The sequence below is a fragment of the Scyliorhinus canicula genome, chromosome 18 (assembly GCF_902713615.1).
Source record: "Scyliorhinus canicula chromosome 18, sScyCan1.1, whole genome shotgun sequence".
Lineage (NCBI taxonomy): Eukaryota > Metazoa > Chordata > Chondrichthyes > Carcharhiniformes > Scyliorhinidae > Scyliorhinus > Scyliorhinus canicula.
The window spans coordinates 117322329-117350169 of NC_052163.1; the positions used below are offsets into that span (position 1 = coordinate 117322329).

Consider the following 27841-nt stretch of genomic DNA (forward strand, 5'->3'; position numbering starts at 1 on the left):
CTGGTGAAATGTTCTTTTTAAAATCTTCAAATCCGCACCTCTCCACTCTCTCTTGCCCCCCCCCCCCCCCCCCCCACTTACTCACTCCCGAAAGGTGCAGAGATATTCACCGGACTAAACAGCCGGGATGTGAATGCCCCCCCCCCCCCCCCCCCCCCGGTGATACACATCGGTGCTGTGAAGCACATGCCACAGTCGGAAGAATTAAAAGACACTTTCCAGAAAAAAGTCAGAGATTCAATTAAAGGACATTTTCCACCCTGAAGGCATTTCCGATTCCAGGGCCATGGAAACAGGGGTTCCATTCGGCAGCCCCATCACCAAAAACAAAAAAGGTGCTCAGATTGTGCTTGCATTCTCTGGGAAGGGAGGTTAGCAGTTTACAGCCACCGGCTAGTGTCTGAAAACTCCCCCCCCCCCCCCCCATTCATATCTCGTAGCCCCAGTGTCCAACCATGATTCACACATTTTGTGTGCCTTGAATTAGGGAACACACCTTCAAATAAGAGTGGCAGTAACCTCCAGTAACGCCTGATAAAAGGTGAAAAGAAAACGCGAACATACTCATGATGGTTTCTAAAAAGGCACTCCCTTCCGAAAATAGAGGCGGTAAATACAAACTGCTGCTGGTAATGATGCCGCCCAGCTGTCAGGGGTTCAGGTCCCACAATGGCATAGTCTCATCTCTGAACGCAATTTGGGAGATATCAGCACATTCAGAGCACTTTCTGTTCCCATTGTCAGTTCTGATGCTCTCTTTCTCTCCCTCCCCTCCCCCCACCCCCCCCATCCTTTCTGGAGTTTCCACGATCCGCCATTTCTTCCGCGGCTCGAGTGGTTCAGAAGAAAATGATCTCGGTGGCAGAGTCGTCCTGCACACTGGGTGGCGGCGGGGGTTGTGGCTGAGTCGGTGCAGCGACGGGCGCACTCTGGGGCTGCTGAGGGTTTCCACTTGGCATCGACGTGCTCAGCACATGCTGAATGTCCACGGGGACTGAGGATTCTAGGACGGCAAAACAGCATTTTGGTTAAATCAAATAAATTGCGAGCAGCATATCGTGCAGTCTTTCACTGAACAAAAGGCAGGGTTTAAATATATATATATGGATACATAAAGTGGCCCAATTGAGGGCAGAATGTTGGTCAGGACAGTGGGAAGTAGAACTAACCTTTTGATACATTGTTAAAAAGAGACATGTTGCTGAAGCTTTTCAACATGCACGCATCAGGACACACACAAGAATGCCCAATTTCAAATTGGACATTCTTGCACTGGTCCTGGCGAGTGAAAAGCTTCGCCAACACGTCTCTTCTCAGCTTTGGCAAAGAGTTATCGCACTCGAAACGTTAGCTCTTTTCTCTCCCTACAGATGCTGCCAGATCTGCTGAGATTTTCCAGCATTTTCACTTTCGTTTCAGATTCCAGCATCCGCAGTAATTTGCTTTTATCTTCTCAGCAGTATTCTTTTTTTTAAAAATAATTTTAATTCAAATTTTCAATAACAAAATACAAAACGAAAAGAGGAAACAACCCCCCCCCCCCCCCACCATCTATACAAAACAAAAGAAATAAATTAACACCCGTCATCAACACTGAACAAATTATACACACCCCTTCAACGACGAAACCCCCGGCCCCCCCCCCCCCCCCCCCCAGGTTGCTGCTGCTGTTGGCCTTTTTCTACTGCTCTGCCAGGAAATCTAGGAATGGTTGCCACCTCCCGAAAAATCCCTGCACTAATCCCCTTAGGGCAAATTTCACCCTCTCCAATTTAATGAACCCCGCGCCATATCATTGGTCCAGGCCTCCACGCCCAGGGGCCGCGCATCCTGAAAATGAAAATCACTTATTGTCACGAGTAGGCTTCAATGAAGTTACTGTGAAAAGCCCCTAGTCGCCACATTCCGGCGCCTGTTCGGGAAGGCTGTTACGGGAATCGAACCGTGCTGCTGGCTTGCCTGGGTCTGCTTTCAAAGCCAGCGATTTAGCCCAGTGAGCTAAACAGCCCCTAAATGAAAATCGCTTATTGTCACGAGTAGACTTCAATGAAGTTACTGTGAAAAGCCCCTAGTCGCCACATTCCGCCGCCTGTCCGGGGAGGCTGGTACGGGAATCGAACCGTGCTGCTGGCCTGCTTTAAAAGCCAGCGATTTAGCCCAGTGAGCTAAACCAGCCCCATATTCATCCTTCCACTGAAGAAGAATCTTCTGCCGGGCTACCAGGGACGCAAAGGCCAGAATACCGGCCTCTTTCGCCTCCTGCACTCCCGGTTCCTCTGCAACCCCAAATACTGCGAGCCCCCAGCCCGGTTTGACCCTGGATCCTACCACCCTCGACACCGTCCTTACTACGCCCTTCCAAAATTCCTCTAGCGCTGGGCATGCCCAGAACATATGGACATGGTTTGCTGGGCTCCCTGAGCACCTAACACACCTGTCCTCACTCCAAAAAAACCAGCTCATCCTTGTCCCAGTCATGTGAGCCCTATGCAGCACCTGAAATTGTATGAGGCTGAGCCTCGCGCAAGAAGAGGAGTTCACCCTCCCCAGGGCGTCCGCCCACGTCCCCTCCTCGATCTCCTCCCCCAGCTCCTCCTCCCATTTACCCTTCAGCTCCTCCACCGAGGTCTCGTCCTCTTCCTACATCACTTGGTCAGCAGTATTCTTTTAAAACAGTATTGCAGCTTTTACCATTCACGGCCACAGACTTGCCATAGTCCAGTCAAGTACATATTTACAAAGTACCTCTCTCAAGCTGCTTTGCAGTGGGTGAGAGAGAATCAGAACACTGGATAGTGCAGCCATCTGAGATGGTCACCGGCAAAGGACCATGGGAATTATGGCCAACCCAGGACTCAGACAGATACAGAGCTTCTGTGTATTTGAAACGCAGATAGCTAGACCTGATCGAAACCCCCGCCCATTTGCATTTTAATGGCCCATTTCCCCAGAACAATATGACTCTTATCAAGAAACCGGTACAGCTACAGACTGATCAGCGCCACTCCCTTTACTCAGAGAGCCACTGTTTTGGCCACTGTCAATGACCGCTAAGGACCCGCCCAGCCACCTTTATTGGCCAAAATTGAAGGCAGTGATCAGAGCCCTGTCGAACTATTGGATCCAAGATCAAGGACCGCCCCAAAGTGCGTGAAATCCCAGAGGGATAAAAGGGGACACAGCCATGTGTTCTGCCTCTTTTGGACCAGACCTGTGCCAGCCTCTTTTGGGATGGGCCTGTGCCCACACCAACTGCAGCATGGCGACCAGACAGCCAAGTTCAAGATCAACAATCGCTACCTGACGGATGAACCCAGCACACAGAGCCACTTCTTCAAACCAGCCACATGAGATCAAGATAAATGCCGTATCCATCTGCACAGTGCCGGTCACCCTGAAGTTAAGTATAGGTTATCGTAGCTGTTAGGTGTAGTTTAACTCGTAGTAGATACTGTGTTTGCATGTCGAAGTAATCCTTGTGTGTGTAAATAAACCATCTTTTGAACTGACTAACTGGTTGTGTGGTCATTTGACCGATATAAGGGAAAGGCTTTTGGTTCACCGAGATAAATAGAAATACCCACAGTATTGGCGACGCTGTTGGGACATAACATCATATCATAAATAGAGCCTCATTATTAAAAAGGGCAACAATAGTCAGATGCTCTGTCCTAGGGTAGAAGAGCCAAATACTAGGGGACATAAGTTTAAAGTGCTTGGGGAAAAGTTTAGAACAGATGTGCGAGGCAAATTAAAAAAAAACCAAAAAACACAGAGGGGGGTAAATATATGGAACGCACTGCCTGGAGAGATGGTGGGAGTAGGTACGATAGCGGCATTTAAAGGGACATCAAGACAAATATATGAATAGGGTGGGAATGGAAGGATACGGACACTAAGTGCAAACGGTTTTATTTTAGACAAGAACCGTGGTCGGCGCCGGCCTGAAAGGCCGAAGGGCCTGTTCCTGTGCTGTATTGTTCTTTGTTCTGAGCACAGAACACACGAGAGGCGACTCAAAACCTGATTAAAGAAGATCATGAGGAGACGCCTGAAGGTGTCAAAATAAGCAACAAGAGGTTTTTGTAAGAGTTTAGGGACGGTTACAGACATGTCGATAGCGTGCCGACGGGGGGTAAGATGCATTCTGAGATGTTGGGTTGGAGAATATGGTTTGTGGATCGCCAGTGGGAACTAAACAGCCGCACGGTGACGGTTCTTCAAAGTGAATTATGCAAAACACAATGGGCCATTTCTGGGAGAGACTAATTAAAGGTGCGTTTTCAATGCAAATTTCAGACAAGTGCGAGAATGTCACATGGAGGCATTTCAAATTGGGATGAGAACATTAAAGCCAATGAGCTGGTGGCGGAGAGTGAATGGGTGCAGAGGGGATGGGGTGGCGATGCGCAAGTACAAAGAAAGATTTGGAAAAGTGAAGCTATTTTAGTTAGGGTACAGGGGATTACTGGGCGATTTAATAGAGGTACTGACAATTGAGAGTTAGGACAGACAAGATGGAAACAGAGTACCAGTGGTTGAGCAGGATAGACAAGGAAGTACAGGATTAAATACAATAAATTTAGGACAGAGAGCTTCAATACTTAATACATAGCAAGTTGTGAGCCTTTGGAATACACACAGAGTTGATGATTGAAGGAGAGATCAGGGAAACATTTAAGAATGGAACAGATGGGTGGCTAAAATAGAGGGAAATGGAAGGACATATCAACAGTGGGTACATAGGATTGATGCCACTTGCACGGAGGATAAACAGTAACATGGGCCACTTCAGCTGAACCATGTTCCTCTACCACATTCATGGTGGAGTGCAAACGAGGTCTTGGTTTCATAAGTGGCTGGAAGAGTGGACACCTGGGAAAAGGGCAGGCATTTGAGGTTCAGTCGGCAAGATGGATTAGTGAAGCTCTGTCATTTTGAGTGTTGTATCATTGGGAGGTTGCGTGCAGACTGGGTGAGGGGAGACACTACGGGGATTCACCTTGGTGGGAGAAACTTTGGCTGCTTGATATGACCGGGCTCGATGACCGCCTGCTTTTCAACGTCCCATCATCCTTTGCAAAAAACTTCACAGGATTGCTTTGCCGGAGCTCTCCACTGGCTGATCCTGAATGGAAAGAGGGAATGCTTATTTAATTCATGGGAGCATTAAGGAAACGAGTGCCAAGAGGAGAGAAAAGGTACAACAAATAAATAAAAAGAATTAGGACCACTCTCTCAGCTAATTGCTTGGTTAAGTGTGGAAATGAATCATACCGTCCAAGGACACAGCATAAATGGAGTTATTGGAGATCAGTTAAAACAACAATGGGTCTCTATGATTGCTCTGGGCTAGGGAGGGTAAATATCAGCCAGGGCTCCTGCACCCGATTTCGATCCAGTGGCTGACAAACCTGAGACACCTGGAGATATTGTGGTTAAAGCAGATGATAGCACTCCCTATGATATTATTATAGGCTTTTGGCAAAGTTCCATATGTTCCCATGATATTATTATAGGCTTCTGGCAAAGTTCCACATGTAAGACTTCTAATGAAACTAAAAGCCATGGGAATCAAGAGCTGGATATGGGGTTAGAGAAATAAATTGCTTGGCATTGAAAAATGAAAGAAGACAATATTTTCGGGACGGGAGACCAGTAATGCACGGGGTTGGAAGTTGAGGGGGGGGGGGGGGCAGGGTTGGTAGGGAACGGCGCTGACTGGGTCCTGCATGGCGTGTTGGGAGTTTGGGTGGGGGAAAGATGGTGTTCTGCGGGTCCGACATGCATCACTGTCTTTGAGAGGCGAGAGTACAGAACAACAAAATGGCTACAGCGCAGGATGTTGAGTGGGTCATCCAGGAATCAGTGTTAGAATGGGGGATTCGACGAGAGGGTGACAATGCTGGGAGGCAGTGATGGGCTTGAGTGGATTCTATAAATTCAGGCTGTAAAGTAGGGAGCTGAAGGACGACGTCACCGAACAAAATGAAACGTTAAATGGGGAACAAACTAAATCCAGAATAAATAAGGAAGGTAGTGCAGAGGACCGAAAGTGAGAAAAAATTTGGAACAGTGTGCCCACGGATGTAAAGGAACAACATCTTTGTAAAAACATTCATGGTGTCCAGAATGTTAAAGGTATTGCTGGAAGAAAAAAAACGCACGAGGAATGCCGAAGCCTTTAATCTTGCACTGATCTGGACAAATACACGAGGACCAAATTTTAAAACAAAGCAACAATTTATACCGCATGGGAAAAGAGTGCTGATGCCAGTGAAGAGAGTGCTGATGCCAGTGAAGAGAGTGCTGATGCCAGTGAAGAGAGTGCTGATGCCAGTCAACTCGGATTGGTCAAGGCACTGACATGAGAATGTACCAGAGAGCTATTGGCAGTGTAATTCTTAGCACACTCAGGATTGTTCAGCAAGTGCTGCTCAATCGCAGAATAATATCTAAAGTATGTTTATGTTCTGAGTTTTGCACGGGCAGGCCAACCAGTCAGCACTTTTTCTCAGGCAGTATAAATTGATGCCACCTTTGAAATTTGGTATTCTCATGTTTGTCAGCATGAATGCAAAACCAAAAGATTCGACAGGTTACTCTTTCAGCAATAAATCCTGTACTACCAAACATCAACGGTGCTAAAGTCAGGTGAGATGAAATACCAGCGGGATGGTCTTCCATGAGAAAGTTAAAGTCAGAGAGTGATGAATTTTGATGAGTGTTCTGACGAGCGTGGTGGATTGCGTGGGAGGATTAGGATGCTAGAGTGACAGGCTTGTGTGGTACTTAGGGTAACACGGTAGCATTGTGGATAGCACAATTGCTTCACAGCTCCAGGGTCCCAGGTTCGATTCCAGGCTGGGTCACTGTCTGTGCGGAGTCTGCACATCCTCCCAGTGTGTGCGTGGGTTTCCTCCGGGTGCTCCGGTTTCTTCCCACAGTCACAAAGATGTGCAGGTTAGGTGGATTGGCCATGATAAATTGCCCTTAAGCGTCCAAAATTGCTCTTAGTGTTGGGTTGAGTTATAGGGATAGGGTGGAGGTATTGACCTTGGGTAGGGTGCTCTTTACAAGAGCCTGTGCAGACTCGATGGGCCGAATGGCCTCCTTCTGCACTGTAAATTCTATGAAATAACAGAGGGTTAGGCTTCAAGTGGGAGAGACAGGTGGCCAATTTGTTGTCCATGAAGGTTCTTATGTTCTTCCCTTCAGATCCCTGTTTGAAACCTCATGCACGTTGATGTATAAAGCACAGGATAGATCTTGGCTTTCAATGTCATGGGTGAAGTATTAAGCTTACAACCAGTCCTGAACTGAACCCCAATAAGGAGCCGACACATCACACCCTAAAACTGGTACACAAGGTAACAATTCAAGTTGGAAGAGATGCAGGAAAGAGAAGATCGTGGGCTTTACCTATGCCGTGAGGCATTGAGAAGGAGGGCATGCCTGAGATGGTCTGTCGGTCCTTTCCTTTTCCACCCTTGTCCTTTCCCCCTTTCAAAGTAGCAAGTTTGGTGGGGATTTTCTGCTGCACTCCAGTGTGCTTCATAATCTGATTTGTGGCACTCACGAGGTGGATGGGTACCTCGGTCTTTGGCCCAAGGGACGATCGATTCTCAGTGCGTAAAAACATGGAGGCAGTGCTGTTCTCCCGATGGAGCTGAATTTCAGCGGGTCGCTCGCAGAGTTCTACCGGAATGTTCGACTGTCCGAGGTACATCAGGCTGTGTTGTGCGGTCCCTCCCTCTTTCAGCGCTAAGGGGTTAACTTCCAATCGCTCCCCGTCAAGATTCTGCGAGTGAGGAAAACCTGGGATCTAAGAGGCAAAGTTAAACTGCATGAGTCCAAGACAGTCAGTTCAGATATTAACAGACTTGCTAGTCTGAGAAATAAAGACTACATCATGGCTGCATAAACATTGACCCTAGGATTAAAGGTCCCATTAGGTGGCACGATGGCAAACATGGCTACCTCAGTGCCAGGGACCCGACTCAACTCCTGCCCTGGGTGACTGTGTGGGGTTTGCACTTTCTCCCCGTGTCTGCGGGGTTTCCTCCGGGTGCTCCAGTTTCTTCCCACAGTTAAACGATGTGCAGGTTAGGTGCATGGCCATTGACCCTTAGTGTTCAACGGTTACGGGGACGGGGTGGGGGTGTGGGCATAGGTAGAGTGCTCTTTCAGAGGGTCGGTGGAGACTCGATGGGCCGAATAGCCTCCTGCAGCACAGGAACACCCCGCACAAAATCTTAACACAACACACGACTAGCTTAAGGAAACAGCACTCACATAATTAGATGGGGTGTTCTTTCCAAGGGCCGGTGCAGACTCGATGGGCCAAATGGCCTCCTTCTGCACTGTCAATTCTACAACTCTATAATCTCCGCGTTTTAAGATCCCATCACGGACTGGGGCAGTGGAATGAATTGCAGTGAAATTGAGCCATTTGTGCATAGTCCAAACTCCTGGCGCCAACCGAAAAGCATCAGGAAAAAGTTGCACACGTGCCAGTAACCACAATGTGGGCCGCGTGTGCATACTCAACTGTTCCGGATGCCAGCTTGGTCAGCAGCAAGGGATACAAACATACAGGCAAAGCAAAGGAATAATAAAAAAAAAAATTCAAGAGCAGGAATAGGTTATACACCACCTCGAGCCTGCAACAAGATTTAATAAAGATCAATCTACATTCACTCCATTTGTCCGCCCACTACGGCTCGTGTCATCAGAGTTGTTTTAACACGGTAAACTGACCATAGTCAGAGTACGCATTATCCATATTCTGGGCGCATTTAGTGGAAACCAGGGGTCCAGTTTTCATGCATACATGTCCAAGAGGCAATGGTTCAAGTCCCACTCCAGAGACATGAACACGTTATAAAGTCTGGCACTACTTGGAAGTTTGGGGGGGGGGGGGGCACCCCTGTTGACCCGGCCAGCACTCGTTCTTCTAAAGTGGAGTCACTCATTTCCCCATTTTGCTCAAGTCTGCTGCTGCGAATAATTACAGCGACAAGTGTGTCAGAACACCTTTTCCGGCTTCCAGCATCTTTTAGCCACGATATAAAAGCACTCATTACATTTAAGGACCCGTATATAAATGTAGGTTTATTCTTTACAGGGGAGGGGAGGTATATTGGGGCCCAGATTGGGAAAAGTCATCCCTCGTGTGTAAAGATATGTCGAAATGCAACTTCAGCCACCGTTTAGAAGCACAAACATTTTTCCACTACTGGTTAGTAACTTAGTCCTAGTGACAAGTTATCACTTTTACACTGACTGTAATCAATCTTTATTGATGCAGCACAAGTGCTTCACTGGTTACCAGCAAATAGAAACCAATTATTCAGATTGAAGAGCCACTACTGCCCCCCAGTGGCCCGTTACCCCTATCACAGCAAAACTAATTTAGAACACAGGTTTCAAAAGGCAAATTTGACAGCTCACCGTCCGACAACCTGCAGCAATAATTCCAGCTGCTTATACCAGTTTATCAGCCACAGCTCAGCTCGCCTCCGGGTGACAAGGCTCTAGGTTCAAGTAGCCCCCTTCAACGACACTAAACAGATTATCCGGTCATTGTCATGATATTGTTTGTAGGATTTCGCTGTGTGCAGACTGGTTGCCATGTTTCCTACTTTAACTTCAAAAGTACTTCACTGGCTGTCGAACACTGTTGAGGCCTTAAAAATCATAAAAGCAAACCCTTCCTTTTTCTAGCTTTTAGTGAACTCACTGCAGAGCACATTCTGGGAGCACTCTGCTCCCCATGGCTTCACCGGCTGGTACATTCAGCAATCAGCGAGTCACATAGAACCTACAATTCATTTTTGAATTGCAAGCTGCTCTTCTGCGCTGTTTTGCGGAGCTGAAGGCTGAGTTGCTGGACTCCCTGAATGCGACTACTAGCAAGCTGCTTGAGACCCAGACAGCCCAAGGGGCGGCCATTCAGGAGTTGCAGCAGCAGGCCGCTGATCGGGATGAGGAGGCTGTGGTCCTCGTGGGGAAGGTGGAGATGCACGTGGCACTTCACAAAAAGTGGCAAGACCGCTTGGAGGAGCTGGACGTTCGCACGAGGCGAAAGAATTTGAGGATCCTGGGCCTGGCGGAGGGGTCGGATCTTCTGTCCTATGTGGCCACGATGCTGAATTCGTTGATGGGGCGGGGTCCTTCCATTTGCCCCTGGAGCTTGAGGGAGCCCACAGAGTGCTGGCCAGGAGGCCCAAGACGAATGAACCCCCGCGGGCGGTGCTGGTGCGGTTCCATCGGTTCAGTGATCGGGAGTGTGTGCTGCGCTGGGCCAAGGAGGAGAGGAGCAGCAAGTGGGAGAACTCGGTTGTGTGAATCTACCAGGACTGGAGTGCGGAGGTGGCTAAGCAGCGGGCCGGGTTTAACCGGATGAAGGCGGTGCTGCATAACAAGCAGGTTAAATTTGGAATGCTGCAGCCTGCGCGTCTGTGGGTGACATACAAGGACCGGCACCACTACTTTCGAGTCCCCGGAGGAGGCGTGGGCCTTTGTGCAGGCAGAGAAGCTGGACTCAAACTAGGGTCTGGGGGGTCTTGTGTACTACGGCTGTTGCTGTTTTTGTAATTTTGACATGTGTTTTTATGCTGGTTCTTGCTCTGTTTCCGGGTGGTTCTGTTGGGTATGGTTTTGTGTTATGTTGGGAGTGTTGGGGGTTTGTTTTTTCTTCTGTACGGGACTGGGGGATGGGGTGGAGCTGGAATTTGGGAGCTGCGTCAGAAAGGAGGGGTGGGGCAGTGTGACAGTGCGGGCTTTCCTCTGGTTTCCCGCGCTGCGGGGCAGGAGGGGTGGAGCTGGCGGTGGGGGCGTGGCCTCTACTGTTTTTTTCCCCGCGCTGAAGTGGTGCCAAGGAGGAGTGGCAGGAGGGGGGAAGGACCCCATGTCGGGAGGGACTGGGTTTTGGCGGGAGTTGCCGGGGTCAGCAGAAGTCAGCTGACTCACGGAAGTACCATGGAGGGTGCGTCGCAGCTAGGAGGGGTCCTAGCCGGGGGGGGGGGGGGGGGGGGGGGGGGGGATACCGGGTTGCTGCTGGAATGGCCAGGAAGGAGCTGGTTTTGGCCGGGGGGGTAGAGGAGAGGCGGTATCGTCATGGGGAACGGGTCGGGCTGGGTGTGCTGGCCTAGGGCGAGCAGTCGATGAGCTATGGCTAGTCGGCGGGGCAGGGGCGCGGGGGGCCCTCTGATCCGGCTGATCACCTGGAACGTGAGGGGGCTGAATGGGCCGGTTAGGCGGGCTCGGGTATTTTCTCATTTGAAGGGGCTGAAGGCGGACGTGGCTATGCTCCAGGAGACCCACTTGAAGGTGGCGGACCAGGTTCGTCTGAGGAAGGGGTGGGTGGGGCAGGTTTTCCACTCAGGATTAGACGCGAAGAACCGGGGGGGTGGCGATTCTGGTGGGGAAGAGGGTGGCGTTCGAGGCGTCTGAGGTGGTGGCGGACAAGGAGGGCAGATTTGTTATGGTGAAGGGTAGGCTGCAGGGAGAGAAGGTGGTGCTGGTAAACGTGTATGCCCCGAATTGGGATGATACTGGCTTTATGAGGCGTATGTTGGGCCGCATTCCGGACCTGGAGGCAGGGGGCCTGATCATGGGGGGAGACTTTAACACGGTGCTGGATCCCCTACTAGACCGGTCCAGTTCAAGGACGGGTAGGAGGCCGGCAGCAGCCAAGGTGCTGAGGGGGTTTATGGACCAGATGGGAGGGGTGGATCCCTGGAGGTTTGGGAGGCCGAGGGCGCGGGAGTACTCCTTTTTCACCCATGTGCACAGGGTTTACTCCCGAATAGATTTTTTCGTCCTGAGCAGGGGATTGATCCCGAGGGTGGAGGATGCCGAGTATTCGGCCATAGCAATTTCAGACCATGCTCCGCACTGGGTCGATCTGGAGATGGGGGAGGCGCAGGACCAGCGCCCGCTGTGGCGTCTGGACGTGGGGTTGCTGGCTGATGAGGAGGTGTGTAGGAGGGTCCGGGGAAGTATTGAGGGGTATCTTGAGACCAACGACACGGGGGAGGTCCGGGTGGGGATGGTTTGGGAGGCTCTGAAGGCAGTGATCCGGGGGGAGCCGATTTCCATCCGGGCCCATAGGGGGTACGCGGAGGCCCCGGAGGAGGGATTGCTGGGGGAACGGCGTAGCTTGCAAGCCAAGTTCGACTTGCTGACAACTAGAAAGGCGGAGACACAGTGGAAGAAGGCGCAAGGTGCAGTTTATGAGTATGGGGAGAAGGCGAGCAGGATGCTGGCGATTGGTCAAATTCAGTCAGGAAAGGCGCTGGGGCTGGATGGGTTCCCGGTGGAATTTTATAAAAAGTATGCGGACCTGGTGGGGCCCCTGTTGGTGCGGGCCTTCAATGAGGCATTGGGGGGGGGGGGGGGTGGTTTGCCCCCGACAATGTCACGGGCGCTGATTTCTTTGATCCTGAAACAGGATAAGGACCCCCTGCAGTGTGGATCATACAGGCCAATCTCGCTCCTCAATGTTGATGCTAAGTTGCTGGCGAAGATCCTGGCAACCAGGATAGAGGACTTTGTGCCAGGGGTGGTACACAAGGATCAGACAGGATTTGTCAAGGGAAGACAGCTTAACACGAATGTGCGGAGGTTGTTAAATGTTATTATGATGCTGGCGGTGGAGGGGGAGGCGGAGATAGTGGTGGCGCTTGATGCAGAGAAGGCGTTTGATAGAGTTGAGTGGGGGTACCTCTGGGAGGTGTTGGAGCGGTTTGGATTTGGGGAGGGGTTCATCAAATGGGTGAGGTTGCTTTATGAGGCCCCGATGGCGAGTGTAGTTACTAATGGACCAGACAGGGGTGCCCCTTGCTTTTTGCACTGGCGATTGAACCTCTGGCTATGGCGTTGAGGGAGTCGGGGAGGTGGAGGGGTCTGGTGCGGGGTGGGGAGGAACATCGGGTATCGCTGTATGCGGACGACCTGCTGCTGTATGTGGCGGACCCAGTGGGGGGATTGCAGGGGGTGATGGAGATGTTGGCTGAGTTTGGGGGCTTCTCGAGCTATAAGCTGAATCTGGGTAAGAGCGAGGTGTTTGTAGTGCACCCGGGTGATGAGGAGGAGGGAATTGGGAGGCTCCCGTTTAAGAGGGCAGTGAAGAGTTTTAGGTACCTGGGGGTGCAGGTGGCCAGGAGTTGGGGGACTCTCCACAAGCTCAATTTTACCAGGCTTGTGGAGGAGATGGAGGAGGAATTTAAAAGGTGGGACATGGTGCCGCTATCGCTGGCGGGTAGAGTGCAGTCCGTCAAAATGACGGTGCTCCCGAGGTTCTTGTTCCTTTTTCAGTGTTTGCACATCTTTATCCCTAGGGCCTTTTTTAGGAGGGTGACTAGCAGCATCATGAGCTTTGTTTGGGTGCATGGGACCCCGAGGGTGAAGAGGGTCTTCTTGGAGCGGGGTAGAGATGGTGGGGGGCTGGCGCTGCCCAATCTCTCGGGGTATTATTGGGCGGCCAATGCGTCGATGGTGCGCAAGTGGGTGATGGAGGGGAAGGGGGCAGCATGGAAAAGGTTGGAGATGGCATCCTGTGGAGGCACAAGCCTGGGGGTCCTGGTAACGGCACCGTTGCCGCTCCCTCCTATGAGGTATACCACGTGTCCAGTGGTGGCGGCTACCCTCAAGGTTTGGGGGCAGTGGAGGCGACATGGGGAGAAGTGGGGGGCTCGATGAAGGCTCCGCTAAGGGGGAACCATCGGTTCGTCCCAGGGAACATTGATGGGGGGTTCCAGGGTTGGCACAGAGCGGGCATCAGACAGCTGAGGGACCCGTTTATTGATGGAAGGTTTGCGAGCCTGGGAGAGTTGGAGCAGAAATTTGAGCTCCCCTCGGGGAACATGTTCAGGTACCTGCAGGTAAAGGAGTTTGCTCGGCGGCAGGTGGAAGGATTCCCTTTGCTTCTCGCGAGGGGGGTGAGTGACAGGGTGCTTTCGGGGGTCTGGGTCGGGGAGGGGAAGATATCTGATATCTACAAGGTAATGCAGGAGGTGGAGGAGGCGTCAGTAGAGGAGTTAAAGGCTAAGTGGGAGGGGGAACTGATCGAGGATGGGACATGGGCGGATGCCCTGGAGAGGGTTAACTCTTCCTCCTCATGTGCGCGGCTTAGCCTCATCCAATTCAAGGTGCTGCACCGGGCCCACATGTCCAGGTCTAGGATGAGTAGGTTCTTTGGGGGCGAAGACAGGTGTGTCAGTGAGTCCAGCGAACCATGCCATATGTTCTGGGCATGCCCGGCACTGGAGGAGTTCTGGAAGAGGGTGGCGAGGACGGTAGAATCCAGGGTCAAGCCAGGCTGGGGATTCGCGATTTTTGGGGTTGGGGTGGAGCCGGGAGTGCAGGAGACGAAAGAGGCCGGTGTGCTGGCTTTGCGTCCCGAGTAGCCCAGCAGAGGGTCTTGCTACAGTGGAAGGATGCGAGACCCCCAAGCGTGGAGACCTGGATCAATGACATGGCGGGTTTTATTAAGCTTGAGAAGGTCAAATTCGCCCCGAGAGGATCGGTACAAGGGTTCTTTAGGCGGTGGCAACCTTTCCTCGACTTTCTGGCTCAGCGATAGAGAACTGGGTCAGCAGCAGCAGCAACCCGGGGGGGGGGGGGGGGGGGGGCGATATATGCGTTGCCACGGTCTTGGGGGTGTTATACTTATTATGTTGTTTTATTGTTGCTTGTTATTGTTTGTTGTTATATTTTCTGTAAAAAATTTCAATAAAAATTATTTAAAAAAAAAGAAAGCCCACCAACGACTACTTTCTCAGAGGACTAAGGAAATTTGGCATGCCACCTACGACTCTCACCAACTTGTACAGATGCACCATAGAAAGCGTTCTTTCTGGTTGTATCACAGCTTGGTATGGATCCTGTTTTGCCCAAGACCGCAGGAAATTACAAACGGTCGTGAATGTAGCCCAGTCCATCACGCAAACCAGCCTTCCATCCATCGACTCTGTCTACAATTCCCGCTGCCTTGGAAAGGCAGCCAGCATAATTAAGGACCCCACGCACCCCGGATATACTCTCTTCCACCTTCTTCCGTCAGGAAAAAGATACCAAAGTTTGAGGTCACGTACCAACCGACTCAAGAACAACTTCTTCCCTACTGCTATCAGACTTTTGAATGGACCTACCTGGTATTAAGTTGATCTTTTCTCTCCACCTTGCTATAACTGTAACATTATATTCTGCAGTCTCTCCTTCCTTCCCTATGTACGCTATGCATTGTTTGTACAGCATGCAAGAAACAATACTTTTCACTGTGTACTAATACATGTGACAATAATAAATCAAATCAAATCAATTAAGTACTCTATAATCAAATCAAATAAGTCACTGACGCCGAATTGTAGGAAACAAACAGGAATGTGATAATGACCGGGTAACCTGTATTTAAGAACATAGAACACTACAGCGCAGTACGGGCCCTTCGGCCCTCGATGTTGCGCCGACCTGTGAAACTGTCTGAAGCCTATCGGACCTACACTATTCCATTTTCATCCATATGATGGCGGTTGAGGGATAAATATTGACCATTATGGTTGTGGGAGATGCTCCCAGTTCTTCTTCAAGCTAGTGCCACTTGGAATCTTTTACATGCAAAGCGGGGCTTGTTTAATATCTAATCTCAGACAGTGCAGCACTCTCCCAGGACAATCCTGGAGTATTTGTCTAAACTTTTGTGCGCGAGTCTCTGCAGTAGGAATTTGCACCTGCGACCTTCTGATTCGCGCCCACTGAGCCACGACTGATAGGTCAGGTCGCCACGATGCACAGGTCTCCGCAGTGACGATCAAGCCCAATTCATTACCTGTCCAGCTTCTGTGGGAAACACTGCTGTGCCGTGCTTCAATTGCTTGCGCTGTCGCTGCTCCAGGCGTTCCCTCTCTTTCTCCACCGTTCGCTGGGACTCCCGGAGACGCTCCAGGTCCTTCTGGTATTCCTGCCGGTGTCGTTCCAACTCCTCCTGGTCCTGAGCTAACCGTTCCTTCAGCTGCTGCAAGTTCTCCTCCCGCTCCTGGAGGCAAGACTCCTGGGTATCGAGTTCACGCTTCTGGCGCTCCCTTTCCCGTTCCCACTTCTGCTGCTCCTGCCGCACCTGGTTCTGCAGCTTCTGGACATTAGCCCACTCCTCACGCTGCTTCTCCACGTTCCGCTGCTTCTCCTGCTCCAGAAGCAGGCTCCCGCGCGAGCTTGTCAGGCGAGACTGCCTATCCCGCTCGCCACTTGCACCAGTGCACCGCTGCATCTCAACGTAGCTGTCCTGTTGGGCAATCAGAACCTGAAGAAACACACAAGGTACAGGCCATGAACAACCGGAACTGCTACAGGCATGGAATATACAGTGCCATCGAAGGTTCACAGTTTCCGCCCCATTGCCAGCTCAACTGGAGCTATCTACCCTATTCCCAAATCCCGCAAAATCTTTGCCCCTCTATCACAGTCAGGCACTTACTTTCCAAGGATTATGGATTACGTGGGCTCCTTATTTTTCCCATTAAAATGTACAATCTCACACAAAGTTGCCATTGGAGTATCCCGTTAAGAAATATTTTTGTCTTATCACATGGCTTCAGTGGTGTGATTGTGTGGGTGGAGCTGGGCTGTGGCTCTGAGTTTTACTTTTGCTTTGAGTTTCGACTGGTTTCAACTGCACAGGTTGAAAGAAGTGTTTCTCTATCTTAATTTTAAAAGCTGGTTCCAGACTACTTGGTAATTTAAAAGAGATCATAGATTATAGATAATTCGCTTTCTAGAAGGAATTCAAACCTGCTGTTTGAGAAGGGCAACAGAGTATCACTGACATGTCTTATACCAGTAAGAGTGCCATATGCTGGGCCACGCCTTTGAAAAGGGGTTTCCTGGTTTTACTTGGGATTTTGTTGTTGAATTGGAACAGTTAAGAGGGAATTCATGAAGGGTTATACCTTTGGTGTTTTCTAAATCCTGGCCCAGAACAAAGTTAATTTGCCAGTTCTGCAGCTTTAGTAACATCTCCCTGTATTTTATTGCACAATCCTCCATATTAACTACATCCCTCCATTTTATATCAGCAAATTCTGAAATTGTGCTTCCAATTCTAGTGTCCAAGTTGTTTATGTAAATAGTGAACCACAGCAATCCTAGCAAGGAAATGAAATTAAATGAAAATCACTTATTGTCACGAGCAGGCTTCAATAAAGTTACTGTGAAAAGCCCCTAGTCACCACATTCCGGCGCCTGTCCGGGGAGGCTGGTACGGGAATCGAACCATGCTGCTGGCCTGCTTGGTGTGCTTTAAAAGCCAGCGATTTAGCCCAGTGAGCTAAACCAGCCCCTAGAGCTTTCTGGAACATAATTTTTTTACTTTTTGTCAGTCTGAGTAACTATCTTTTGTCTATGCTGTCCTACCGGCTACATTTACAAAGCATTAGTGAGTCAAACAGGCTCTGGCTTAATTAAATGAACTGATGCAAATTGGTGGCTCTCCGATGTAGTAGGAGGAACTAGCCCCTCAAATTATAGAGCATACAGTGCAGAAGGAGGCCATTCGGCCCATCGAGTCTGCACCGACCCACTTAAGCCCTCACTTCCACCCTACCCCTGTAACCCAATATCCCCTCCTAACCTTTTTTGGTCACTCAGGGCAATTCATCATGGCCAATCCACCTAACCTACACGTCTTTGGACTGTGGGAGGAAACCGGAGCACCTGGAGGAAACCCACGCAAACACGGGGAGAACGTGCAAACTCTGCACAGAGAGTGACCCAGCGGGGAATTGAACCTGGGACCCTGGTGCTGTGAAGCCACAGTGCTATCCACTTGTGCTAGCGTGCTGCACAGGTAAATTATTTTCGTTAAGCCTAGGCGCTATGACTGGGGGAGGGTTGAGAGAATTACAAGTTCATTAGATGGGGGAAAATTCCCTGACACATCTTCCCCGTGTCGATCTTGTGAACTTGTATTTTTAGCTTTATTTTTAAAACACCCACCTTCACCTTGTACAGTTGCGATGTCAACATCTGCACACTCTGCACGAACTAGAGAAAGAAGCAGACAGCAGTTAGGAGAAATTATAGGAATTTTCTTACATGAAGAACGTTAAAGTCAGAATCTTCCAAACATGCTCCAGTCTTGCACGTTTGTTGTGCTGCTCCAGTCCGTGCCTCTCTCAACATTCCCCTCACAAGCTCCAAGTGTACTGGCCGTAATGCACTACCTCCTCGAGGTATGGAGCAAAGGTCATATTTGGAGTCACCTCACAGGACAACCATGATCTCATTCAATGGTGGAACAGGCTTGAAGGGCTTAATGGTCCCCTTGGTTCTCCATGCTAAAGCTCAAGTTCTGCAACACCTCATCATTACTGTTACTGATCGGTTTGCCGGTTTCCATTTGAGCTTGGTTGAGTCTTCCTAACGTGATTGAGGTTGCAGGACGTCACTGGAAATGCTCACTGCTCATCCCTAATTACTCTCGAGAAGGGCACTAGATAGCTGCCTTTTTGAACCACTGCAGTCCTTGTAGCGAAGGCATACCCAGAGCACCATTAGCCAGGGAGTTCCAGGATTCTGACCCAACAACGACGATAAAACAGTCGCTATCTGTCCAAGTCAGGATAGTGGGCAGCTCCGTGTTCCTATGTCCCAGCTGCCCTGGGAGACTGCAGGCTTGGAAGTTGCTGAAGAAGCTTTGTTGAGCTGCAGTAGTGCATCCTGCAGACAGTACACACTGCAACAGTGGTGTGCCGGTGCCAGAGGTGGGTGAATCCTTAGACCTATAGATACCTGTTCTAAACACTTGATATTTCCTTTTATCATTATAATTTTGCAGATAACATTCATCAAATTCATCTATAAAATAGCAGTAGGAATAAGAATCTTACCTCGGCATCATGCAGGAAAATGCTGTTACTAATGTTGCAGAATTGGGATAGATCGCTCTGAAATAAAGGGAATTGAGTCACCAGGTTAGATACTGCTCCAGAGAATTGCCAAATTGAGGCTTCTGGCACATAATCCATTAACTGTTCCAAGTTTTGCTATGAAATCTGGCAGCTAATGCTGCTGCCAGACGCCTGGTATTGATGGTATTAATCTCTGCACGCAAGGATGTATTTTCTTCTGTTCATTAATGCCAGCACCCATCAGTACCAAAAATATTATGAGAACTCATCAATTCCATCTTTCGTTATTCTGTCCTGATATCCAATTATTAAACTACGCAACCCCGCCTACTGATGTTAAAAACCATTGCAAGTGTAAACCTCGGTCATTACCGTCCCTTAGTGAAAACCCTGCAATTCCCCTCCCAGTAGCTGAATCACAGACAATGAAGATTTCAGACTGAAGTCTTGATTTGCTCACTTAGCTGATCTAAACTAGGATGGTAGTAACACTGCAGTAACTGGTTAGTACACCACGATCAGGGAGGAGCAAAAGAAAACAACCATGGATCATTTTCAAAAACTGGGTCTGCTTTTGTTAGAATAAAGGTGATTTGATAAAGGTGTTAAATCATGAAGGGATGGGACGGCGTAGATAGAATCAATTTCGCATGATTGAGGGATCTTAGACAAGGAGCAATGGGTAGGAGATTAAATGTATGAGATTAATCACCTTTATTTGCGTCACACTTACATTAACACTGCAATTAAGTTACGGTGAAAATCCCCTCATCGCCACACTCCGGCACCCATTAGGGTACAAGGAGGGAAAATTCAGAATGTCCAATTCATCCAACGAGCACGTCTTTCGGGGCTTGTGGGAGGACACCGGAGCACCCAGAGTAAACCCACGCAGACACCGGGAGAACTTGCAGACTCCGCACAAACAGTGACCAAGGTGGGAATCGAACCTGGGACCCTAGCGCTGTGAAGCAACAGTGCTAACCACTATGCTACCGTGCCGCCCAAGACAGAGACGCTGTTATACTGAAGGCAAAGGAATAAACCAGTGGAGTTACTGACTGAAGCAGAGACCACGTCAACATTTCAAAGTTGGCTAGATAGATAGAAAACGTAATAAAGGGGATATGGGAACAGAACAGTTTGGTGTGGTTCAGCAGAACAGTCGATTGGAGATTAACAATACAGATTAATTGGGCTAAATGGCCTATTGGGAGCGTTGCAATTTCTATGTAATTAGGATTTGTGCTGTGTACAGGATAATTATTATTTACATCATTCCATCACATAAGGAGACTCCCATCAATTATATGTCAATGGTCAGCATGTTAGATTTTATTATTGAGGAAGTAAAAGGGAAATAAGGTGTACACTGGGATGAAACCGCTTTCGCTGAAGAAGTTTTAGAATTACTGTACCGTCCGTCCACTCTCGCCATCACTGCACACGTCCTGCAGTTGAGGTTCAGAACTGGCCCGAGATCCAGCTTTTTCCTTCATCTTCAGCCCACTGCTGGAGGAGAGAGTGTTTGACTTTTTTCTGATGGAGCCATCTAAAAAATAAAAAAAACACACGAGAGAGGTCGAGAGGTAAATGGAAGATCACAGACCTAATCAAAGACACAGTGCCACTTTCACAGAGCCCGCCGCTCCAACTTACCTTTGGTTAGGTTAGCGGAACTGCTGTCGTAGCCTCCGAACGTCTCTGCTCGCCGTGGTAACCCGGAGGAGCCCAAGCTCTCGTCGGACTGCCAGCTTATGCTGCTGGGCTGAGCGGCAATTAGGTTCTGAAGGTTTTCAACTGGAACGGAAAACAGTCACGCTGTTTATACAGGGCTGGATCAGAGGGAAAAAACAAAAACCCCCACAGGGACTTGGCACCCTCAATGGCCAATCCCCTTTTATAAATACGGTTTTATTTTATGCCAAAGAAAAGAAAGGCAATTTTCACAGATTGGCCATTGGCTTCCTCCTTGTTTTTGTTGCTTTCCCGAGAGAAGAACGGCGTGCAAACATACACTCAAGAGGACTGAAGAGTCAGTGGGGACATCACTGATGGTCCGAAGGAATTCGCTTTCAGTTTATTTCCTGAACGGCAGCGGAATCCTCTGCAATGAGTATTTACAAGTGGATCTCACTGGAAAACAATGTTCTCTTTTAAACCCCCAGGGAGGGCTGTCGCTAGAATAACAAGCCATTCAGCCTCTCTTTTGCCATCAATTGGATCGTGAATGACATAAATCGGTCTTCAAACCACACACAACACATACCACAGACAGACCATGGGTTTGGGTCACTTGAAACGGAATTGGTCTGAAGTCAGATCCAAGAGAGGAGACCCACAATGCCTGCGACCCCGAGGGGAGAGAAAGATTTTGTTTCATTTCCCAGTTATTTTCATTTCATTAAGCCAACTTAAAACAAATTTAAGAGCTTCATCATGCAGCACGGCAGACTGGTGTTGTTACGATTTAACAAGGGGAGATGTTCAACAGTGCTATTTTTCGCCTTCACCCACTCCACGGTGTCCATGAGTTTAGGATTTAAAAAAAAACACAAGCCATTCCACTGGCAGGCACTTGGGTCAGGCCAGGAACAGGAAGGTCAACAATTAGATGCAGAGTCAATAAGTGAGCTAGTTGAACTTAAGTCAGGGTGGCCAAAAGAGGTGTGTGACAATTGGTCACTCTGCACTGGACAGACCAAATGGGGCTGGAGTCACAAAGTGTTCAGGTCCACTTTCAGATGTGACACTTCTACTACAACTTAATCATGAAGAATGGGCATTTGAGTGAGGTGCCAGAAAAAGACTCGAAGCGTCTTTGCCTTTAATATGGGAAAGATGGATTAAGCAAGGAGTGCTAGGCTGGTAGTGGACTGGTTCTTTATTATTCAAATATACCAGTTAAGTAGGTTTTCTCTATATTAGACATAAAGTTACCCTGTAACTACATTAACCAAAAGCATAGAATTTTCATAGCACATCTGTATTCTTAAAATCACTGTTAACATCTCCTCTCCTCCCCTCCCCCCCCCCCCCCCCAACCACCACCACCACCGCAAGTTCCAAATGCACAGCTCTAACTCACCTTCTTTTACCACTTCATTGAGTATGACATCTCGCGGAGACTCCAGTGTGTCGGCTCGAAGCAGCACACGTGGTCTCCCTGTGTCCATATACCCATTAACCTCCGCTATATCGCTGTAAATTTCCAACTTCTCACTCAGGGTCCGCTTGATCACTTCATCCTTCGCACTCAGACATTCTAGAAACAGGATAGACAAGAACTCAGGAAGCAAACATTTCTAGTTTGGTGGGGAGAGTGAAAGCTGATCTGGCAAGGTGGGATGGTCTCCCTCTGTCACTGGCGGGTACAGGCGGTTAAAATGAACGTGTTCCCACGATTTCTGTTCATTTTTCAATGCCTGCCGATTTTCCTGCTAAAGGCTTTTTTTTTCCCCAGAGAGATTGAGGGAAGGATCACGTCGTTCATATGGGGAGGGAAGGTGGCCAGTGTTAGAAAGGTGTTGCTACAGAGGGGAAGGCAGGCAGGGGATTTGGGTCTCCTGAACCTGATGTACTACTACTGGGCGGCGAACATGGAGAAGGTGCGGACCTGGGTAAGAGGGGTTGATTCCCAGTGGGTCAGAATGGAGGAGAGTTTGTGCAGGGGGTCGGGATTGAAAGCACTAGCAACAGCGCCGCTTCCGATAGCCCCGGGGAAGTACTCAGGGAGTCTGGTAATAATAGCTTAATTGAGAATTTGGAGGCAGTTTCGCCAACATTTCGGGTTGGGGGCAGGGTCAAGGGAAATGCCGATTCGGGGGAACCAAAGATTTGAGCCAGAGAGTTGGGATGGAAATTTTCAGAAATGGGTGGAGAAGGGGATTAAGACACTGAAAGATTTGTTTCTTCGGGGTCGGTTTGCAGGATTGAAGGAGCTGGAAGCAAAGTATGGGCTGGAGCAGGGGTGTGTGTTCAGATACATGCAGGTTCGAGATTTATTGCCAGAAAGGAGATACAGAACTTCCCGGTGGAGCCAGCCTCCACATTACTGGAGGAGGTGCTGACGACAGGGCAACTGGAAAAGGGGGTAGTGTAAGCGGTTTACGGAGATATTTTGGAAGAGGAGGGCACTACTGGAAGGGATCAAATCAAAGTGGGAGGAAGAGTTGGGAGAGGATATGGATGAGGGGTTCGGGTGTGAGGTACTCCGGACAGTGAATGCCTCCACCTCGTGCGCAAGGTTGGGGCGGATACAGCTGAAGGTGGTATACAGAGCACACCTCTAGAGGGCGATGATGAGCTGATTCTTTGAAGGAGTAGATGTGTGTGAATGTTGCCGGGGGGGGGGGAGAGAGGAGGAGGAAAGAGCCCCCGCTAATCACATTCATATATTTTGGTCCTGTCCAAAACTAGAGGATAACTGGAAGGAGGCTTTTACGGTAATTTCTAAAGCGGTGCACGTGAATCTGGACCCAGGCCCCCGGGAGGGCATATTCGGCGTGTCAGACCAGCCAGGGTTGGAAACGGGTGCGGAGGCAGATGTTGTAGCCTTCACCTTGTTGATCGCCCGAAGGCAGATCCTGATGGGTTGGAGAGCAACCTCTCCACCCTGTGCCCTGGCGTGGCGGGGGAATCTGTTGGAATTCTTGACCCTTGAGAAGGTTAAGTTTGAACTGAGGGGAAGGATGGTGGTGTTCTACAATTCATGGGCATTATTCATTATGCACTTTCAAGAACTGGATAACATCCATCATAAGTTGGGGGGTGGTGGTGTGTTAATGGGGGCTGTGGGTGATTACGGATTCCTTTTTGTCATTTGTTTGTGTGAACATGCGGGCTAATGTTTGGGGTTTGGTGGGAGGATGGGATCATTGTTATTAATATGGGAATTGACATATTTGTTACTGATTGTTGTTTATTGTTGGTGGGTGTAAATTTGGGAGAAAATGTGAAAAAGGAGAATAAAAAAATATTTTAAAAAATAACCCAGTAAGCAGTTGTGAAGCAAACGGCTGGTCACTTCCATCAGGTTGGACAACAGATGGCACTGCCATGATCCAAAACATGACACGCCCAGCAGCAGCTCACCATTGGTGCGGCGTTAAAGGCACCATCAGATGTAGCACCAAGTGACACAGCCAAAGGGTGTCAACAATTCATCAACATCCCTGGGGTTGAAGAGGAACAGTGTTTCCACTCCTGAACACTGTCCAGTGAATCTCCCGTAGCAAGTCCATGCATACAGTCAACGAGGGGCAAGGGAAATAGGATTGGGTTTGGCTGTGATGTCCTCCACAGTCGAATAACTGGCCAACACTCGAAGTGCTTAGATTCATGGATCAAGGGGCAAGGCTTGCAAGTGCCTGTGCACCTCCAGCTTAGGCAAGCAACTAGAATTCCGAAACGGATATTACTCCAAACACCCACACTGACAAGACCTCACTGCCATGGGAGTAAAGAAGAAACAAGATAAAAATGAAAAAAAAAACAGAATTGTTTTGTCTCAAAGCCCAAGTAGCTGGTTCTCCGCGATATCTTACGCTGGAGTTCTTTGACTCGAGTTGCTCGTCCCTCATCCTTCTGCCGTTCTTCACCCAGGGCTGCCTCTTCCAGCGGGTACCTGAGTACAAAAAAAGGCGGTTTAGACACGGGCACGGAATATGCCGATCTCACCTGCAGTTTGAAAGGTGGCAGCTTGTCTTTGTAAATAAAATAAAAACATTTCTACTGAGTCATTCACAACCTCAGGACGTGTTCTCAAAGTGCTCCATAGCCAACAAAGCACACCATGGAAGTGCAGTCGCAACTGTGTCATGTGAGAGTACCTTTAAGAAATGGATGTTTAAGAAATGTACCTTTAAGAAATGGTTGTTTATCAGTGATGTCAGAGCGTGGGTGGAGCTGGGCCACCTCTCAGCTTTTTTTACTTTCATTTTAGGTTGTTTGCTGCAGGGTGTGTTTTAGTTTCGTTTTCAGAGTTGGATAGCTGCAGTCACAGCCAGAAGGGGTATTAGTTTCTCTCTGTAATCTAAAAACTGTAAATCGATCCTGTGGAGATTCAAAACTAATAACTGCTCTCAGTAGTGACTTTAACCTGATGTGCTTCTGTTAAAGGTTATGTTTTTAAGTCTTATGGATGTTAAAAGGAAAGCTTAAAGGATTACTTAGTGCTGTAGTCTTTGGGGGTTGTATTTGAATTAATGGTTGCTAAGATGTTCACTGTATGTTTTAAAAAGGTTGAGTTCATAGAATAAACATTGTTTTGCTTAAATACTTTTCCATTTCTGCTGTACCACACCTGTAGAGTGGGCTGTGTGCTCCCCATACCACAATCTATTAAAAGTTGGGGGTCTGGTGAACTCCATGATACACTTCGGGGTTCTCTAAACCCTGGCCCATAACAACTGTAACACAGGAAACCACTGCCAATTTGCACACGGCATGCTCCCAGAAACTGCAGCGTGGTAACGAGCAGATAATCTCTTAGTTATACTGGTTGTAGGGAAAATACATTTGTAAATTCAGAACAGGTGGGTGAAAAAGAGGGAAGGAGCGGGGAGTGGGAGTTCAGCAGATACTGGGTCCAGATCCTGTAAGGAAATAAGGGGAGAAAGAGCTGCTCAAGACAGCAATAATAGCAAGCTAATAGTCTCAATAAAGGTTGTTCTAAATTGGCAGATGAAGGCAAAAGTAATGTTTTACATGTCGTAGCGTGTGTCACGGGCATGATGAGGGATTAGCAAGGCTGGCTGAAGAGGGGCAGAGAGGTGCCTGTGGGTTGGCACAGCTCTCCAACGAACCGAGTCACCATAATACAGACAATGCTGCACACGATAGGAAGCAGAGTTCACAGTGCCACACTACCTATCAATCGCATCCCGGATTACTGCCATCCAAGTGTTGCGCTCCTCCTTTGAGTTGGTGTGAATCTCGTACATCTCAGGCCCTTCATCAGAGGCACTGATGAGGAACATTCCCTTCTCTTCATTGGCGACTTCCCTGACAATCAGCTTTTGCAAAGAAATGCCAGCCGGCTTCTGGTCCTGAAAAGGTGGGAGATGTGGAGACCCAGTTAGTGTGAGCATAAGTGGACTCAAACAGCCCAAGACAGCAGCAGAAAATAGGAAAAAAAAATAATGATTCCTTTTTTGGCTCCCTCCTCAAGTGTGTAGGGTTAAAAATCAACCCGTTACTGTGTGGGCTTATCTGGAGAACTGTCAGCACCATTGAATCTATACCTCAAAAAGGAATGATTTAACTCCTTCATGGAGGGCAGAGCATACAGTACATTGGCATCCTTGGTTCATAAGCATGTGAGTAAACATGGCCTGCTAACAGGCTGTACTTTACACCCTGCACTTACCACTGTAGCAAACGAATATTTCTGGTCCTTTTCCTGAAGTAACAGAATCACATCTGACAAAACGAGGGCTAGAATATCTAAGAAGCGGAACACAAACAAACATGGTTAGTAAAATATCGGGGGCAGCACGGTGGCGGAGTGGGTTAGCCCTGCAACCTCACGGCAACGAGGTCCCAGGCTCGATCCCGGCTCTGGGTCACTGCCCGTGTGGAGTTTGCACATTCTCCCCATGTTTGCGTGGGTTTCGCCCCACAACCAAAAGGTGTACAGGCTAGGTGGATTGGCCATGCTAAATTGCCCCTTAATTGGGCAGCACAAGTGATTAGCACTGTGGCTTCACAGCGCCAGGGTCCCTGGTTCGATTCCCCGTTGGGTCACTGTCTGTGGAATCTGCACGCTCTCCCCGCGTCTGCGTGGGTTTCCTCCCACAGTCCAAAGACGTGCAGGTTAGGTGGATTGGCCATGCTAAATTGCCCTTTGTGACCAATAAAGGTTGGGAGTTATTGGGTTACGGGGATAGGGTGGAAGTGAGGGCTTAAGTGGGTCGGTGCAGATTTGACGGGCCGAATGGCCTCCTTCTGCACTGTATGTTCTATGTTCTAATTGGAAAAAATGAATTGGGTACACTAAATTTTTTTTTTTTAAATAATAAAAAATATAAAAATAAAGAAAATATCGACACGTCTCCAAAAACACCCAGGCATCTTATCTTCCCAATTCCCAAGCTTTCGGACCAATAACATCAGAAAGTAAAGTCCACCTCGGTCCTGGGTTCCTGAGAATCTCTTCCAGCTTTCCCCTTGGAAATTTGTATCCCATCATTGCTCCCAATCAGCAGGAAACAGCAACTCTTTCTCTCTCCACAGATGGTGCCAGGCCTGCCAAGTATGACCCCCGTTTTTATTTTTTTTTACTTCAAATTTTCAACGTTTGCAATATTTTACTTTTTGCACACGCCTTATTTTTAATTCCACTTGGCAGCATATTAGTCTCAATAATTAACTTAATTTCCCATCAGTCTCAGTAAGATCTTGGCTCCTTTCTCGAGTCCATAGAGCCCTCTTGTTTGCTGTTATTCATCAAGTGTCAGCTCTCAAATATAAATCGTGGGTTATAGCAGAATTATGAACAATTCCCGCATGATGAATAATTCCCATATTGTGAATAATTCCAAGAGCATGCACCATTTATCAGAGAAGCTAGCTGGGATTCTCCCCCCAGTGGAGAATGGGGACTGGTCTCTGCTGGTGCTGGAAGCGGGGACCAGGCGAGAGTCTCTCTCCTCTCAACCAAGCATGCATGCATGAGGGAGACCCACCATCTCTCCCCCCCCCCGCCACCCACCCGCACCCCTCCATCAGAGGAGAGCAATCCAGGCAGCACAGTGACAAATCACTGCATTGTCGCTTACGCTTTCCTAACATCTGCTGCCTCAGACAAAAAAAAAGTCTTTTAAAGTATCAGCAGTGTCAGAAGTGTCCCCAAAAAAACAGAACACTGAAAAGGGCTTCAAATCCCCGACAGTCTTTGAAATGCAAATCTTCCATTCAATTTCACATAA

The 27841-nt window shown here is 48.8% G+C and overlaps 1 protein-coding gene across 6 annotated transcripts in view; it reads right to left on the reverse strand.

Moving 5' to 3' along the window:
* Window positions 1-566: 566 nt before the first annotated feature.
* LOC119953186 (rho guanine nucleotide exchange factor 18-like) overlaps window positions 567-27841 on the reverse strand; it is a 257696-nt gene continuing 230421 nt past the window's right edge. For all 6 annotated transcript variants that reach the window (XM_038777166.1, XM_038777168.1, XM_038777167.1 and 3 more), the window contains 12 exons: window positions 26281-26357; window positions 25782-25960; window positions 24458-24537; window positions 22000-22176; window positions 20571-20711; window positions 20330-20463; window positions 18891-18947; window positions 17998-18045; window positions 15836-16306; window positions 7423-7825; window positions 5003-5128; window positions 567-1003 (listed from right to left, as the gene is read on the reverse strand). In XM_038777166.1, coding sequence (XP_038633094.1) covers window positions 840-1003; window positions 5003-5128; window positions 7423-7825; window positions 15836-16306; window positions 17998-18045; window positions 18891-18947; window positions 20330-20463; window positions 20571-20711; window positions 22000-22176; window positions 24458-24537; window positions 25782-25960; window positions 26281-26357 — 2057 coding nt within the window. In that variant the 3' untranslated portion in view covers window positions 567-839. The remainder of the gene's footprint in view (window positions 1004-5002; window positions 5129-7422; window positions 7826-15835; window positions 16307-17997; window positions 18046-18890; window positions 18948-20329; window positions 20464-20570; window positions 20712-21999; window positions 22177-24457; window positions 24538-25781; window positions 25961-26280; window positions 26358-27841) is intronic.